Below are 17,500 nucleotides of genomic sequence, written 5' to 3'. Positions count from 1 at the left end.
ATTAGATTCCATTTGAGCAGTAAGTGACCTTGTGTTGCCCATCCAATAGGCGGATCAAAGGCTATTTTACTTATTTTATCTGGAGAGTCTGTTATAACAAGATCCAATGTGTTAATGCATTTATCTTTCTTAAGTATAAATGTTGGTGAGTGCATGCACTGATACAAAAATAAATTATTGAGTGTGTTAATAAAATTTGCTTCAATTGGTTTGCTTGGTCCTTTGAGTTTGTTGAATAGTCATCATTCCAAACAATGTTAGGATAATTAAAATCGCGTGTGAGTAATAGTCCCGAAAAACGGTTACCATCAATAGATTTTTTAGCTAAAGTTATACAATTGTTAATTTCTTTAGCAGTTTTCTCCATCATTTTTGGTGGGCGGTATATACAACCAATCAGCAACTTCTTACTTTTACTGATTGGGAGTGAAAGCCATAGTTGTTCAGAATGTTTAAAAGTAAAACAAGAATGAATTTGAGAAAAGCTTAATTCAATTATGTTTAGGCAAGTTCTTGAATAAATAGCAACTCCTCCATAACCATTTCTGTCATGTCTGAAAAGATCATAATTTTTTATACTCGGGGATGATATTTCATTAAGCCATGTCTCGGTAATAAATATAATGTCTATAGATGTTGAGAGAGCAGTATCAGATAGTTCAAGTAACTTTTCTTTGTTTAAAGATGTAGAATTGGTATAAAGACATTTAAGCTTGAGCGAGTGATGTTCATTTAGGAAGTTATTATTATTGATAGAATTTAAAAAAGGTTGCTTTTTATTGTTTACTGCAGATTTTTTGCTAAAAGTTTTGTAGTTGTTGAGGTCTTCGAGCATTAGCTGCAGTTTTGGTATCAATGAATGGATGCTTTTCTTTTCCGTTGAATAAACGGGTCTGTGAGACATCAACGCAGCGGACCCGCGGATGACAAATCTAAAGGGCTGATCAAGAATATCATTTTTGCGTAGATCTTCATTAGCCTCCTGTCTTTCTTTGAATAACTTAACAAACTCAGCTTTTTCAGCTATAGTTCTTTCAGGTCGAATGTGGATGTTTTATATACCTTTGTTATATATATGTTATATATACCTTTATGTTATATATATGTTATATATATATTATGTTATATATATATATATTTTATGTTATATATATATATATATATATATATATTATGTTATGTTATATATGTATATATATTATATATGTTATATATATATTATGTTATATATATGTTATATATACCTTATGTTATATATACCTTTATTACCTTTTATATATACCTACATATATATGTTATATATACCTTTACAAAGGTATTTAGCAGCTGCAATTACTTGGTTGCGTGCATCGTTATTTTCAAATTCAACTATAACTGTTGGTTGCGGCTGTGATTTTACATTTATTTTTCGGTTTGAACTAAATACTTTGACATTGGCATTGAGACTTAGTGAACGCAAAATATCTTGAACTGTCTTAGTTTCTTCTTTTTTTTTTTCAAGTAGATTAATTTTGTTTGATGCGGTGCCAATAAATATGGCATTTTTAGACTTATTTTCGCTAAGTTTAGAGTTTTCTGATACTGCTTTTATAATTGCAAGATTTTGGGGGGAACCAGGTTTGATAAATAATGAGGCAACATCCAGATATGAAGGTTGTGTAGATTGAGTGTTACATTTTGTTGTTAAAGTTTCTAGTTTGGAATTTTTATAATTTAGTTCGCTTATAACATTATCCTTCTTTGCATTTTCATTACGAAGACATTCAAATTCAGATTTAAGTTCAACCACACATTGTTTTAATTCAAACAACCATTCATCCAAAAATTTGATGGAAACATTTTCCATGTTCCTAGCTGGATCAACTGATGAACCATTACCCATTTTTAGATCCACCAGGATGCTTATTAACACAAATACTTATTACACAGGGACTAAAAAGTTTCAGCATGTGTTTTTTTTCCGATATTTATATATATATATATCTATATATATATATACATAAATACATATATATATATATATATATATATATATATATATATATATATATATATATATATATATATATATATATATAAAACTAACAAGCTCAAGTTTACGAGTGATTTTGAATTGCTCAATAAGATCTGCTCTTTTGCGGCGTTCTTCAAGAGTTGTTAAACCGAGCCGTTGGAGTCGATCTTCATAGGTCATGTGTTTAATAGTCGATATTGTTTTTGTTGCTCGCTGTTGGACTTGCTCGAGAATGGCAATGTCTGATTTTAAATGCGGTGACCAGGCTTGTACAGCAAACTCAAGATGGGGGCGAATGTAAGTGAGATACAGAGTGCGCCATAAATAAAAACTGCGACTGAGAAATGTTTTTTTGAGTCGCCCTAGCACTCCATTTGCTACTAATGCAGCTGACTCTATATATATTTTTATATATATATATATATATATATATATATATATATATATATATATATATATATATATATATAAATATATATATATAAAGTGGGAATGGACCTAATTGTTTTCTTTAGTAAGTTTCTATTAATTTTTTCAGGCCATTAGCAGCTTATTTCATAAATTATCCAAACTATTTTAAAAAATTCCGGAAAATTGTTTGGGTAAAATATCTGGAATATAGTTTCCTCTTAAATTTGCTTTTAGCTTAGTTGTTTCTAATTCTTTTTAATTTTAGTATGAGTGATGAGTGAAAAAGCTCAAAAAACAAATATATTACAAAAATATATTCTTAAACTAGTATATGTATGGAAAATGTTTTAGCAGTTCAGAAAAACTAAAAGTTGAGAAAAATCCGGAAAAAGATAATCCTTATTATTAGGATTCTTGCCCTGTTAATTTCAAAGAAAGCTCAAGTTTTCATGTAGAATCTTTTTTCTATAAAAAAGAAAAATTTCTGTTTAATGCGTACACTTGTAAAGTTGTCTGTTTAATGCGTACACTCTATTATTAAGCATAATTAGACCTTAAATTCTTCCATAACATATGTGCTACAAATTTCTAATGGTATTTTCATGTTTTTAGAAATTTTAAAAACCTTTTAAAAAAATTCTCCCCCTTTCATTTGTTATAGTATATAATATCTTTATATATGATAAGCAAATATCTTTAGATCTTTAAAATTGTTTTAGTTTGTATTCTAGAAAATTGGAAAAGATTTAAAAAAAAAAAATTGAGTGTGAAAATGAAAGGATTTAAACCCACACGAACCCACTTTAAACACTTTGGCATGCTATAATGTTATTTTTTAACATTGATAATAGGCAGGCGTGGCAGCGCACTTGCCTCAGAAACAAACGATCTGTGGTTCACACACCCCACCCCTGAGCAAGTTTTACAACATTGGTTAGGAAAGAGGCGTGAACTTCCAAATAAATGCTCATCTGTGGTGCTTTGTGATAAGATCATATGGACTTCTTGGGGCATCTAAATAAAACTGAAAAAAAAAAATTAACAAAAGACATATTAAACTTTATGAAACGGAATATAAATGCTTCATAAAAGTTTGTAGAGTTAAAGATATTTTTATGTACGCATTCTTTTTATTACCAAATTAACTTCTTTTTTTTTAACTATTTTAAATTTTTTTGTATATTTAATTTTCTAAAGAAAAAAGGTCATTAATACAATGCAGAAAAAGTAAAACGTATGTATGTATATGTGTGCGTGTATATATATATATGAATATATATATATATATATATATATATATATATATATATATGCATACATATATATATATATATATACAGTATTGGACAAAACGAGTGCAACCAAATAATGCTAATTTAGTTTCTTTATATAAAAATGCTGCATTTTTTTAATTTAGAGAAATAACTATGTAACTGTTTAGAGACAAAGTTCTTCAAGTTTTATTCATCACAAAGTTCATTATTTGTACACGAAAATTAATAAATTAATCAAAAGTATTAAAAAAAGTTGATTTCCTTCTGGACAAAACAAGTGCAACTCGACAAAATATTGACCAAGCTGTATTTCGCTATCAATATTTCGTGGCGAATCCTTTGTTGTCGATCACAGCCTTGCATCTTCGAGGCATAGATTCGATCAGGTGATCAATAAAACTTTGTGGAATTGCTGCCCAGGCCTTTTAGATTTGTTCAAACAGTTGATCCTTATTACGAACACCTTCACGATTAATTCTGCGGTTGATGATCTCCCACAGGTTCTTGATAGGGTTGAGATCCAGAGATTGAGGCGGCCAATCCATCACTGATAGGTGGTTGTCTTGAAACCACCCACTGCTTGACTACTTTTGCAGTGTGTATCGGATTGTTGTCTTGCTGAAAAACCCATTTTATTGGCATATTCCATTCAGCATGAGGTAACATAACATCTTTCAAGATATTTTTATACATGAAACGGTCCATTATTCCATCGTTTCGATGTATTGGACCTAGACCGTTAGCAGAAAAATACCCCCAGACCATTACATTGCCGCCACCATGCTTCACTGTCTTATGGCAGTAACGTAAATCGAGGCGTTTTCCAGCCGGTCGACATACACGGCAAATGCCATCGCTCCAAATGATGTTGAACTTCGATTCATCACTGGACAGGACAGTTTGCCATTTCTGCACATTCCAGTCAATATGAGATGTAGCAAACAGGAGTCTTTTCTTCTGGTTTTTTAGTGAAATCAGCGGTTTTTTCGCAGGGCGTTGAGAAAACAACCCGGCTTCAACAGCACGTCGTCTGATTGTTCGGTCCGATACAGGCAGCTCAAATCGCTTTTGTATCTCGACTGATGATATCCAGGGATCCTTTTTGACGGATCTGACAATCATAGAATCCTCTCTAGAAGTGGTGGAACGCGGTCTTCCATCTTTGCTATCTGCTGCCAACTTCCCTGTAGAACGATATTTGGAACATAGTCTTGATACGGTCCATTTTTTCACGCGATATTTATCGCAAATACTTTTTTATGACATTCCACTTACGTAATCATCAATAATTTTCTTTCTTAGTTCCAATCTAAGATTGTCGGGAGCCATTTTTGCACTTGAAGTCACAAAAATAATTTTAAAAAATAATCACGCTTCTTAAGGCTTACCGTGTTACATTTACCTTGTGATAATACAATAATGCTCTGTGGAACACAACGTCTTGGTTGGATGTGGACTGTATTGATGTAATGAAACACTTGTTGTATTTCACTTCTTGTATTGATGTTCTTCAATAAAACACTTTGATAAAACTCATTTCGATAAACTGTCTTGATAATACTGACTGATTAACTTCCATATACTGACTGAATTACATGTCGATTTACATGTCTCTTATATAGTAAAATGAACCTGTGTGAACCTGTTCTGGAAGATTCTAGATGCTTCATTTCGATGCTTCTGGAAACTTCCGGATGCGTCTGGATGCATCTGGATGCTTCTGAATGTTTCTGGATATTTCTGGATGCTTCCAGATGCTTTTTCTGAAAACTTCTGGAAGCTTCTGCATGCTTCTAGAAACTTCTGGATACTTCCTTTATTTATTAAAAAACTTCCGTGACATTGACACGGACCAGACTTAAGAAAATGAAACAAACCAAAAAAGTTGCACTTGTTTTGTCCGCTGCAAAATGGCATTTGTCAACGAAATTCCTGTTTTTTAACAAAATTTATTCATCATGAAAAGCATAAAAAATATCAACAAGCACATTATTTATTTATTTTTTTTTTTAATTGTATTTGGAAATATGAAAATATGAAAATTAGAAAGAAAAAAAAAAAAGATCGCTTTTGGCGAAAGTCTGTTAAAACCAATCAATATAAAATACATTTAATAAGTTCAACATTTTATATATGTAAATGTATTTATTTTTATATTTTTTTTATATAGCATATAGAAATATGCTATATATATTTTTTATATAGCATTCAGAAATAATAAAAGATTTAGGGTTTACATTTTTATAACAAAAAAAATCTGAACCCATTACAAAATTTTTTGGCAAACATGTTTTGTTGCAGAGCCAAGTATTGCAATTTGGATTCTGGCATGACATTATGTCCAAATGTAATTTTTTTTTACACTCTCTGCATTTAATAATTTTTCGTTTTTTGGCTGAAGGTGTTGTAATCGGTTCTATATTTTGAGTTACTTCTTTTTCTGCAGGGTTTGGCAATGGCATCATGAGTTATCTGATGGTTTTACGCTTTTTAGCTTGTTTTTCAGCTAATTTGAGTTGCTTAACTTCTTCTCTTTTTTTGAGATAATCTGCAACACCGTGTTCTGTAATACATTGGCCAGCAATTTTTGGAATATTAGGTTACCTCGATTTTTTTACATGAGACTGATTTTTTTATTTTAAAAAACTCTTTTACTCATTTTCCATTTCGATTTTCATTCTGTCATGTAGTGCTCTGTACTTGTCGAACCTCGAAGCTGCTGTTGCTGATTCAGAAGATAATGCTAAAGACTTTATTGTTCGCAAACCTCTGTCCAGTGGCTGAAAAATGTGAGATGAGTGGGCTGGTTGACAAATCAAAATTATATTGTTTTCTCAACAAAGCAATTCAGCTGCTAAACTGACGTGAGATGTATGTCCATCGAGATGTAAAATATGAGTACCATTAATAGCTTGACATTCTGGTATATAAACTTCCTTCAACCATTCAATAAATGTGTCATGCTCCATCCAACCAGATTTAGAAATTGAATATTTGGTGCCAGTCGGTCACCTAAAGCCCACTCAGCTTAAAAGTTTCGTTTTGCTTTGTATACCACAAAAGGTGGTGTAAAGTATTCATCAGCATTACAGTAATTGTTTACTGTTTAATGGATTTTTTCATTGCTACCAGTGAGTTTTAAAACACACTTTGCACCTTTTCAACATACTACAGTTGCTTTGTCTTGATCACCACAGAAATCCGTTTCATCGCAATTCCAAATGTGACAACCAGAAGTTATCCCAGACAATTGATATTGTTTAGTGACAACTTCAAAATAATTATCAATTATTTCTTGCGTACAAGAAGCGGCTCTGGCTGATGCTAAAGTGTGAGTTTTTCTTGTGGAAATTTCTTTAGACCATCGGTTTATAAATGCATAAATCGAGTCTTTGCCAGGCCTGCCGTTTTCAAATAGGCCTGATTGATTTGTACAAAGAAGGTAACCGCTTATGAAGTCCATGACATCATTTCGTGATAAATCATAACCCCAATCACATATGAACTTAAACGCATGCACCATAATTGACTCTGTTTGCTGTGAGAGTAAGGTTGTTGATCCTGATCCCTTGAAGCTAGTATTGTTGTTGTTCTTGCAACCTATTAGAGTTGAGAATGGAATGCCATATTTGAATGCAGCTTTTCTGATTGAAGTATTTTTTTCTTTTATATCATTTAACGCAGCTTCTATATCTTCTTCTTTGTATGACTTTTTACTTGTTGTCATCTTGAAAGTGAGTAATTAATAAATACCATTGAGTCATTTTTGTAAAATAACTTTATATAGGAAGAACCCGGAACTAATATATGAGAAAATCCAATAATTTAAAATACCTAGGTACCTAATTTATAAATTCACATACTACTTAATAAAGGAATTTAAAGTAAATATGTGAATGATCGGTTTTACCAGAAAAAAATTAATATTTTTCTGACTTTTTTGTCTAATTTTTAACTATAAAACGAAAAAATATTATGTAATCGGTATTAAAATTAAATTTTCTACAAGATAGAGGTAAAATTATTTTTCAACGAATTATGGTTCCCGAATTATTACGATAGCAAATAGAAGAAAAAAGCAAATTTTTGCAAAACTCTCTTAAACTTTTATAAAAATAAAATGACTGAAAAATAACTTGGATTTTATTTTGACACATCTGAATAGAGGAGATGTTTCTCTTTCTTCATGTTTTTTTATTTTTTAAATATTCCAATCAGTTCCAGTTTTATTTAAATTTTTCGATCAGTAATTGAAAAAATAGTATGATCGGTTTGACCCGCTTTTACTCTATCTTTTCAACAAATTTTTATTTTTTAAATTAACAAAATGCAAACTGTTAACGAAAAATAATCAGAGTATATATCTTTTCTACACAATTTACTTAAAAAGCAACAGTATATAAATTTTTCATGAAGTATATATCTTTTCAATAAAATTTACTTAAAATTATAAATATTTAAAAAATGATAGATATTGAAAAACTTTATATCTTTTTAACATTTCTTTTAAACACATTCTTTCAAAAATATTTTTTCAACACATTATGATTACACTAACTACAAACAGATTTAATTTATGTCTTTTATCATGACTGTACACCACTTTACAGGCATGGATAACATTCTTGCTCTCAACAAAGCTAAGTCACATAGCAAAGTACACCACTCGGCTAGCAAAGTCAACACTCAAGCTATAAACTAATCCAAGTCACAACAATTTTAAACCATGCAATCAACATAATAACCAATTACAAACTATAAACAAATAACATTATAACACATCACAAACATTGAAATACTTCATATATAAAAGATATTTACACACTTACAAAATATAAACCCATTAAACCTTAACAAATTTAAACATACAATAAATACACATAAATATAACTAAATATATAAATTAAAAAATATATATATAAATTAGAAGCATTTATAAAATAATACCATATTTGTTTAATGACATACCTTATAATTAATGTTTAACAACTTTAAAAAAACTAACAATAAAACGACCTGGTTTATTGTATTATAAAAGCAAACAAATTTTCTTTAATTTCTTTAAAATAAGGTATTAAACGATCTTGTTCTTTAACACACAACATAGAGTTGACCGTGTGAGATGCAAGGGTTTTGAGATGAACACTAAATTTATCAAGAGTTTGACCAATTGAAATGATCATGTTTTCTAGAATCATCATAGTCTTCTAATTTTAAAAAATAAAAAATAACAGATTAATATTCTTTAAATACAGTTGAAAAAGGACTTGAATTGTGTTAGTATTAAAATGCACGAATTAAACAAATTACCTGGCTTTAAAAGTTACTTTACTCATTTGAAAATAAAATAAGTTTTATCCTTTACTACAGAAGTTATCAAATTAAAAAGACTTTGATCTAATTACTAATTAAGCTAATGAAGCAAAGTTTTGCATCTTATTACTGATTAAGCAGATATTAACAGGTTAACAAGATTTGAGAAAACCTCATTGCGTGGTCAAAAATATAAAAAGAAATGTTAAAAGGCTAAGTATGGTAAAAACTGTGTGTCAAAGGTGCACGAATGGGTAGCAGCCGCATTAAATTAAGTATAAATTATAAGCGATAATAATATATAATAATTTTTGTATTTAACTAAGAGCATTTTTATTTAAATCTGTTTTTAGTCACCTTTTTTTTTCTTTAAATCTTTTTATTTAGTTTTTTGTATGTTTTTGGTGAAGAAAGCAATGGTGATCCTCTTACTTCAATAAAACTTGTTTAGTCTGAACCTCTGGGATAACTTAAGATATGTTTTTTTACCTCATTCTGATATGAAAAAGCTTTTTGGTATGAAGAGAGTAGGATAAATAAATTTAAGAGCCAGATTTACTGTTTAGGGAAGGGGTAGATAAGGGGGTTCAATCACCTATTTTTCACTACTTCGGAGTTATTTTTGAGTTAGACAGTTTTCCCTGTTAAGAAATATTTCAATAAAACTCATTTGGTCTGAAGTCCACCTAAGGAATCAGTCAGAGTTTATTCATATTTTTGAATCAATTTTAAATATATTGTATAAACCATTATAAACATTAATTATAAGAATTTGAATTGAATATATATATATATATATATATATATATATATATATATATATATATATATATATATATATATATATATATATATATATATACACATGTATTCAATTATTTATGCAGGTAAATAATACATTTGTTTACCTGTATACTGCAGTTTAGCTCAAGTTGACTCTAGAAGAATCACCTGACACAGCACAAATTATTGACTGGAATAATGAAATGAGTACAGTAATGTTGTTTTTAACAGGTGTAATCTTGTTCCTAACAGCTGTTTCAAAAACTTTGGTTGATTTCAGAATATTATGTGGTATAAACACAGTTTTCAAGGTTCTTTTTTGAGAATGCTGCTTAGATTCATAAATACATCCAAGTTCATTTACATCATGATCAAAACAAAATTCATCTGTTTCCATTTAAGTGTTGTTAGAATATCTCAAGTTATTTGATTGCCATTCTTTTTCTTTATGAAAACTTTCTTGTTCAGCAACTTTTCTGTCATGACACTTTTTTTTCAACAAGGACATGTTCAAAATCAACTGACCCCAATGATGCCTTCCTATCAGTCATCATACTAATCAGAAACTGTGTATCCTCTGCATCAACCAGTTTATCTAGCACATTTTGTATCAAGAACTTTATCATTTTATTGAGTTTATTTTTAAATACACCAATTTTTTAGGTATTCTTGTCAGTGTTTATTGGTATGGTCAATTTTCAGCAGGCTTTTCTCTCAAAACTCATCAAATAATGCTTTCCTCTTCCATTTAATTTGGTTTAACTGTTGTACTCTTGCTTGATTATAAAATGGCAGAATTGATTTAACTGTTTTATTTAAAATATATATACTTTTTTTCTCTCTTTTAATTAAATAATTGTCTGCTTGAATCAAAACCCTCAGTTGACATAACTTCACTGCGCTTATTGCTATATTTGTTGATATATGTACACTCCTATGTGCCAATGACTATACCACTCCTCTGTGCCTATGGTTATATCAATAAATGTACACCTTGCATGAATATAAAAATAAAGAAATAAAAATTGTAAAAACAAAAAACATCCAAATATTTAAAAATTATTAATAAGTATAAAAGATTATTCTTAGAGTTTTCTCCCTTTTTTTTTGAGTCATTTAAAAAGATGAGAGAAAAATATATATACAATTATAAGTATACAAATACTATAAATAATGGGCTGTGGCACAATTTATGTACACACGGATATATATATATATATATATATATATATATATATATATATATATATATATATATATATATATATATATATATATATATATATATACATATATATAACTATAAATAATGGTTTTTTACAAGCTATCGAAAGTATCTGGAGTTCATGGGAGCAAATAAGCACATGCAGTGAACTTTGTTCAACGGATGCTAAACAAGGAAAAATAAAATTTCATAGACGTTGTTTAGCAATTGACTTCAATAGTTGCAACGGACAATTTTTAAAGGAAGAATACTGCAACTCTGAGTATTGCGATAATAGTAAGTTTATCATTTTTCTATATTAATACAAATAATGTAAGTATTGCAGTGCCTAAACGTATATATATATGTGTGTGTGTGTGTGTATATATATATATATATATATATATATATATATATATATATATATATATATTTTTATATATATATATATATATATATTTATATATATATATATATATATATATATATATATATATATATATATATATATATATATATATATATATACATATATATATATATATATATATATATATATATATATATATATATATATGTGTGTGTGTGTGTGTATATATATATATATATATATATATATATATATATATATATATATACATATATATGTATGTATATATTTTGTATGTATAATAATAATAATAATAATATTCTTTATATATAATACTAACCTATTATCATATATAATGATAACCTATCATTATATATAATAATAATCTATTATTATATACAATAATAACCTAATATTATCTATAATAATATCCTAATATTATATATAGTAAAATTAATTATTTTTATTATAGGGTCATTCCATGCCAAGTGGTGCAAATTTTAATGAGGTCCCTCATGGACCATCTCAGATTTTATTGAAATTTTTTGATTTTGTACATATATATGTTAAAAGCATGTTTTGAAAATTTTAGATCAATATCTAATATGGTTCTTGAGAAAACGCTATTTAAGTAGTGGGCTATTTTGCATAAAATTTCACTCTACAAGAAAAAAGGGTTTTTTCATCATTTTTAACAGCCAATAACTTTTGAACAAGTTAGTTTTATACTTCAATTATTATAAGATAGCAAGTGTGCTGTGGATACTTTGAAAAAAGAAAAAAATATTATTTCTGGCATCTTAACTTTTTCCATAATGGCAGGCTAAAGTTGATTTTTTTGTTTTAAGAATAAGTTTTTTTGTGATTTTAAAGACCTTAATCTTAAAAACTAGTTACAAAGTTAATACAAATCAAATTGCCTGCTGATCTACATGTGGTGGATAAACATTTTTAAAAAAATCAGTTGATTAAAGAGCTGCATTCAAAAGTTATAGGTCTCCAAAATGAGTCAGATCGAGATTTTCGTAAAATTGATCTGTGATGCAAAGCATCTGTTACCTAAGATGGCACTTTTTTTTTTTTATAAAATTTTTTATACGCATCAATTAAAGACTGTTAATTAATAAAAACCAAAAAAATTAATGGGCGCTTATTTATAACCCCTAAAAGGTAGTCTCTAAAAGTCAGGTAAATTTTCCATAAAAAATTATTACTTTTTAAAAGTTTAGTTATTGTTTCATTTAATTCTATATTACTAGTATGTCAATCTAAAAAGTACTAATAAAACCAAATAAATTGTTGTATTTTAGAACTAATTAATAATAAGTAATATGCCTGAGCTTTCTACTTGCTGTATTGGTAAAGCATTAAATGAACAGTGCTATCTATCTAATAAAAGTAAACGCTACCAAGAACTGTCTTAACTAAACCAAGAGCTTATTTCTTTGAGAAGCAAAATAAATCCCATAGATTTTATTTGTAGCTATCGCCAGAAAGTTTACTTGTCAAGGTATGAGAATGAACATCGCAGGTATTGTTGTAATCCGTTGAACAAGCACGCAAAAAATGTGAAAAGTAAGTTTCAATATTTAATATCTTAATTTAATAAAAATACCTTAATAACACTAAATAAATAAAAAAAAAATATTTAATAATTATTTCCGTTATTTTTTAGATTCTCTTAGAGTTGTCAGTCTTTCATATGCCAAAGATTTTGGTTTAATACCTGGTCAAAAAATTTGCACTAGTTGCAGAAAAGTTCTGAATTGCAAACATAATACAAAAGAAAATGAACTCCAAGAAAAAGAAATTTATGTTGACAACCATACATTAAAAGAAGATCTTAATTCAAGTATTGCAAGTTTTAGATGCTCACCTCTAAAACTTGTTTCAAAAAAAGATAGAGTTGCATATGGAAAGCGTAAAATTGATAGCGTAAGAGCTCATACACAAAAGGCTGTTGCCAATGTGCTAGGTTTAGAAATAGCTGCACTTTGTGGAATTGAATCACCCTCAAAAAAATGTTTGAAAAAAACAAACACAGATTTAGACAATATTATGACTCAAATTAAGTCAAAATTTGAAAAAACATTGTCAAATTCTGAAAAAATCACACTTCTTACACTCACTCCAGACAGTTGGTCAATAGAAAAAACTCAGAAGTTTTTTTTTACTTCAAAAAGATCTGTAGTACAAGCCAGAAAATTATGTAAAAAAAGTGGAATACTATCAAAACCTTCTCCAAAATCGGGTAGAAAACTAAGTGAAGATGTAATTACAGAGGTTGTTCATTTCTACGAATGCGATGAATATTCAAGGGTTTGTCCAGGAAAAAAAGAGTTTGTTTCAGTTAAAGTAGATAGTAAAAAGCAACATATCCAAAAGCGCCTTCTACTAGTCAATATGAAAGAGCTACATATTGAGTTTAAAAAGAAATATAATTATCTTAAAGTTGGATTTTCAAAATTTTGTGAGCTAAGGCCCAAGTGGTGCATTCCTGTGGGTGGTGCTTCTGGTCTGCATGCAGTTTGTGTTTGCCAGTACCATCAAAATGTAAAGCTCCTTGTACAGAAAATTCCTGGAATTTCTGATTACAAAATCTTATTAAAATTAATGGTTTGTAGCATTGAAAATAGAGATTGTATGCTGCATAGCTGCGATAAATGTCCTGCTAAAAAGGTTTTGTTAGACTACATTGACACTTTGTTTACAGAAAAAGAAATTAGTGAAGTTAACTTTTATCAATGGCAAAAATCAAATTACCAATGTACTTTAGTACCAGCAACTCTACCTTTAGATGAATTTATTGAAATGGTTTATGAACAGTTAGATAGTTTACGAGTGCATCATTTTATATCAAAAAGTCAAGCCACCTACTACCAACATTTGAAAACTAATTTAAAAAAAAATCAAGCTTTGGTTCTTCTTGACTTTGCAGAAAACTATAGTTTTCTAATACAGGATGCAGTGCAAGGTTTTTACTGGAATAACAGCCAAGCAACTGTGCACCCCTTTGTTGCGTATTTTATAAAAGATGGAAAACTTGATAGTCAAAGTTATTGTGTTATATCAGATCATCTGAAACATGGAACAGATGCTGTTCATTGCTTTATCAGTAATGTTATTGATAAACTTAAACAATTACAAACATTTGAACACATTATCTATTTTAGTGATGGAGCTGCATCACAATATAAAAATTACAAAAATCTTATCAACTTATGCTACCATAAACACGATTTTGACATGACTGCAGAGTGGCACTTTTTTGCAACATCGCGTGGTAAAAGCCCTTGTGATGGTGCTGGTGGAACAGTGAAACGTCTTGTTGCACGAGCCAGTCTACAATCACTAAACGATCCTATTGACACACCAAGCAAAATGTACAGCTGGTGTGTTCAACACGTCAAAGGAATACCTTTTTTTTTTGTTGACAAAGTTTCAATAGAAACACATACTACAAACTTCAATTTGGAAGAGAGATATCGTTCTTGTTCGACAATACCTGGGACACGAAACCACCACAGTTTTATCCCAATGTCACTTACCTCAATAAAAATAAGAAGAGTCTCATTTGATACTATTTGCACTAATGTGGATTTTTCTACTTGCAGAATTTATATTAATAAAATTTCCAGTTACTCACCAGGAGAATATGTGGCCTGCGTTTACGATGCTCAATGGTATTTAGGAAATATTCTTAGTATTTCAGAAGAGCATCAAGATCTTAATATGAAATTCATGAAAAAGTCTTTATGTAACAAGTTTACGTCGCCATGCAGAGATGATCTTTGTTGGGTACCTCTAATGCATATTTTATGCAAAGTGCAATCTCTTAAAGTCCAGTCAAACAGTGGAAGATTTTATAGTATTGACTTAAAAGAAATCAATGAGATTATTTTATTATTTGAGAAATTTAACTTTTTGTAAATTTTATTATTTTTGTTTATTTTCTTAATAACATTTTGTTTTTCATTAAAAAAATTATTGTATTATAAAGAGGGGAGGGGACAGAGGGGAGGGGACTTTATCTATTGGGATTTAAAAGTTCTTTATCTAAAGGGATTAAAAGGCTTTAAGCATTGATATTTTTTAATTGATATTTCATAATAAATAACATTATATAATTCAATGCATTTATTTATTATGTCAATTTCAGAATTTTATGGAAAATTTACCTGACTTTTAGAGACTACCTTTTAGGGGTTATAAATAAGCGCCCATTAATTTTTTTGGTTTTTATTAATTAACAGTCTTTAATTGATGCGTATAAAAAATTTTATAAAAAAAAAAAAGTGCCATCTTAGGTAACAGATGCTTTGCATCACAGATCAATTTTACGAAAATCTCGATCTGACTCATTTTGGAGACCTATAACTTTTGAATGCAGCTCTTTAATCAACTGATTTTTTTAAAAATGTTTATCCACCACATGTAGATCAGCAGGCAATTTGATTTGTATTAACTTTGTAACTAGTTTTTAAGATTAAGGTCTTTAAAATCACAAAAAAACTTATTCTTAAAACAAAAAAATCAACTTTAGCCTGCCATTATGGAAAAAGTTAAGATGCCAGAAATAATATTTTTTTCTTTTTTCAAAGTATCCACAGCACACTTGCTATCTTATAATAATTGAAGTATAAAACTAACTTGTTCAAAAGTTATTGGCTGTTAAAAATGATGAAAAAACCCTTTTTTCTTGTAGAGTGAAATTTTATGCAAAATAGCCCACTACTTAAATAGCGTTTTCTCAAGAACCATATTAGATATTGATCTAAAATTTTCAAAACATGCTTTTAACATATATATGTACAAAATCAAAAAATTTCAATAAAATCTGAGATGGTCCATGAGGGACCTCATTAAAATTTGCACCACTTGGCATGGAATGACCCTATATAATAACTTAATATATTAATAGCCTAGTATTATGTATAACTTTTTTATATTTTTTTAAAAACTGTTGTAAAATGTTAAATCTTTAATCACAAGATTAAATATAATAAAATAATATATATAATAAGAATTAATTATTTTTATTATATAATAACTTAATATAATAATAGCCTAGATATATATATAATTTTTCAATGTATTTTTATAAAACTGTTATAAAACGTTAATAAATTAATAACGTTATAAAACGTTATAACTTTATAAAACGTTAATAAATTAATAACGTTAATAAACGTTATAAATCTATAAGCATAAGATTCAGTTTTCTATTTCTCTCCTCGACTAGTAAATTAACTCTTTAAAAAAAATTCTCTAATCATGTGGTGATTTTTAAAAAATTACATGATTTGTGAGAAATTTGATTTGTTAACAATTAAAAAGATTTTTCAGATTTCAAGAATATTCAACTATAATTTATTTTTTAATTGGTTATTTACTTAACTTACTGTGTCAGGTGATTCTTCTAGAGTCAACTATAATTTATATTTTAAGTGGTTATTTACTTAAGAAATAAATTATAGTTGAATATTCTTGAAATGGATTTATCAATATGTTGTATTACAAAATTTTTAACTTTCATGTTCTCAGTTTGTTTCATCATAACTAATGTACGTAAGTTGCACAAGTTTTTAGTATAGAAAAAATTTTTCAAACACCAAATTTCTAATAAAAATTAAAACGTAGAATTCACAAATTTGTCTTCTGACAGCTTAGAAAATAATGGTCAGTCAACAATCAATGGCTGTTTTAAATAACGAAAATTGCTGTTTTGACCTCCCAAAATAAATCTTTGCTGGTCATGGTTGACTGGTTAAAAAAATCAGAGTTTTGAAAAACAAGGTTTGACAAATAATCAAGATGTAGTTTGGAAAATGCATAAACTCAAATTTTATAAAATCGTTTAAAATTTTAAAAAACGTTTGGTTTAGTTTTATGATTTATGATTTGCTTCTATTTTATTATTTTATTAATTATATATAATTATTGCTGTATTTAGCTAAATAACATTTTTTCTTAGAAATGTATTTACTCTTAGGTGCTTAATACACGGAGGGAGTGGGGATGTTTGTTAGTTCTCTCAAATTTCTCCTACCACTCCAAGTTTTTTAAGATCTTCTCAATTATTATTTTTTACTTTTTATCAACAAAATAACAATATCTTAAAAGTTAATAAA

At 28.3% G+C, this 17,500-nt stretch overlaps 2 protein-coding genes across 9 annotated transcripts in view; both read left to right on the top strand.

Annotated features, from left to right (window-relative positions):
• Positions 1–17,500, top strand: part of LOC105849394 (fibrillin-1) — a 163,410-nt gene that overhangs the window by 136,097 nt on the left and 9,813 nt on the right. For all 8 annotated transcript variants that reach the window (XM_065816662.1, XM_065816663.1, XM_065816657.1 and 5 more), the window contains one exon: positions 11,120–11,296. In XM_065816662.1, coding sequence (XP_065672734.1) covers positions 11,120–11,296 — 177 coding nt within the window. The remainder of the gene's footprint in view (positions 1–11,119; positions 11,297–17,500) is intronic.
• On the top strand, positions 12,545–15,366 carry LOC136090171 (uncharacterized). The gene is made up of 2 exons (XM_065816328.1): positions 12,545–12,944; positions 13,045–15,366. The coding sequence occupies exon 2, from the start codon at positions 13,428–13,430 to the stop codon at positions 15,297–15,299; it is 1,872 nt and encodes a 623-aa protein (XP_065672400.1). The 5' UTR covers positions 12,545–12,944; positions 13,045–13,427; the 3' UTR covers positions 15,300–15,366.

Source organism: Hydra vulgaris, chromosome 13 (assembly GCF_038396675.1).
Source record: "Hydra vulgaris chromosome 13, alternate assembly HydraT2T_AEP".
NCBI classification, from domain to species: domain Eukaryota; kingdom Metazoa; phylum Cnidaria; class Hydrozoa; order Anthoathecata; family Hydridae; genus Hydra; species Hydra vulgaris.
Note: the sequence above shows the minus strand (reverse complement) of the source record. Positions and strands in the feature narration are given on the sequence as shown.

Coding starts and splice junctions, on each gene's coding strand:
- LOC136090171 (XM_065816328.1), top strand. CDS start 13,428: ATGACTCAAATTAAGTCAAAATTTGAAAAAACATTGTCAAATTCTGAA.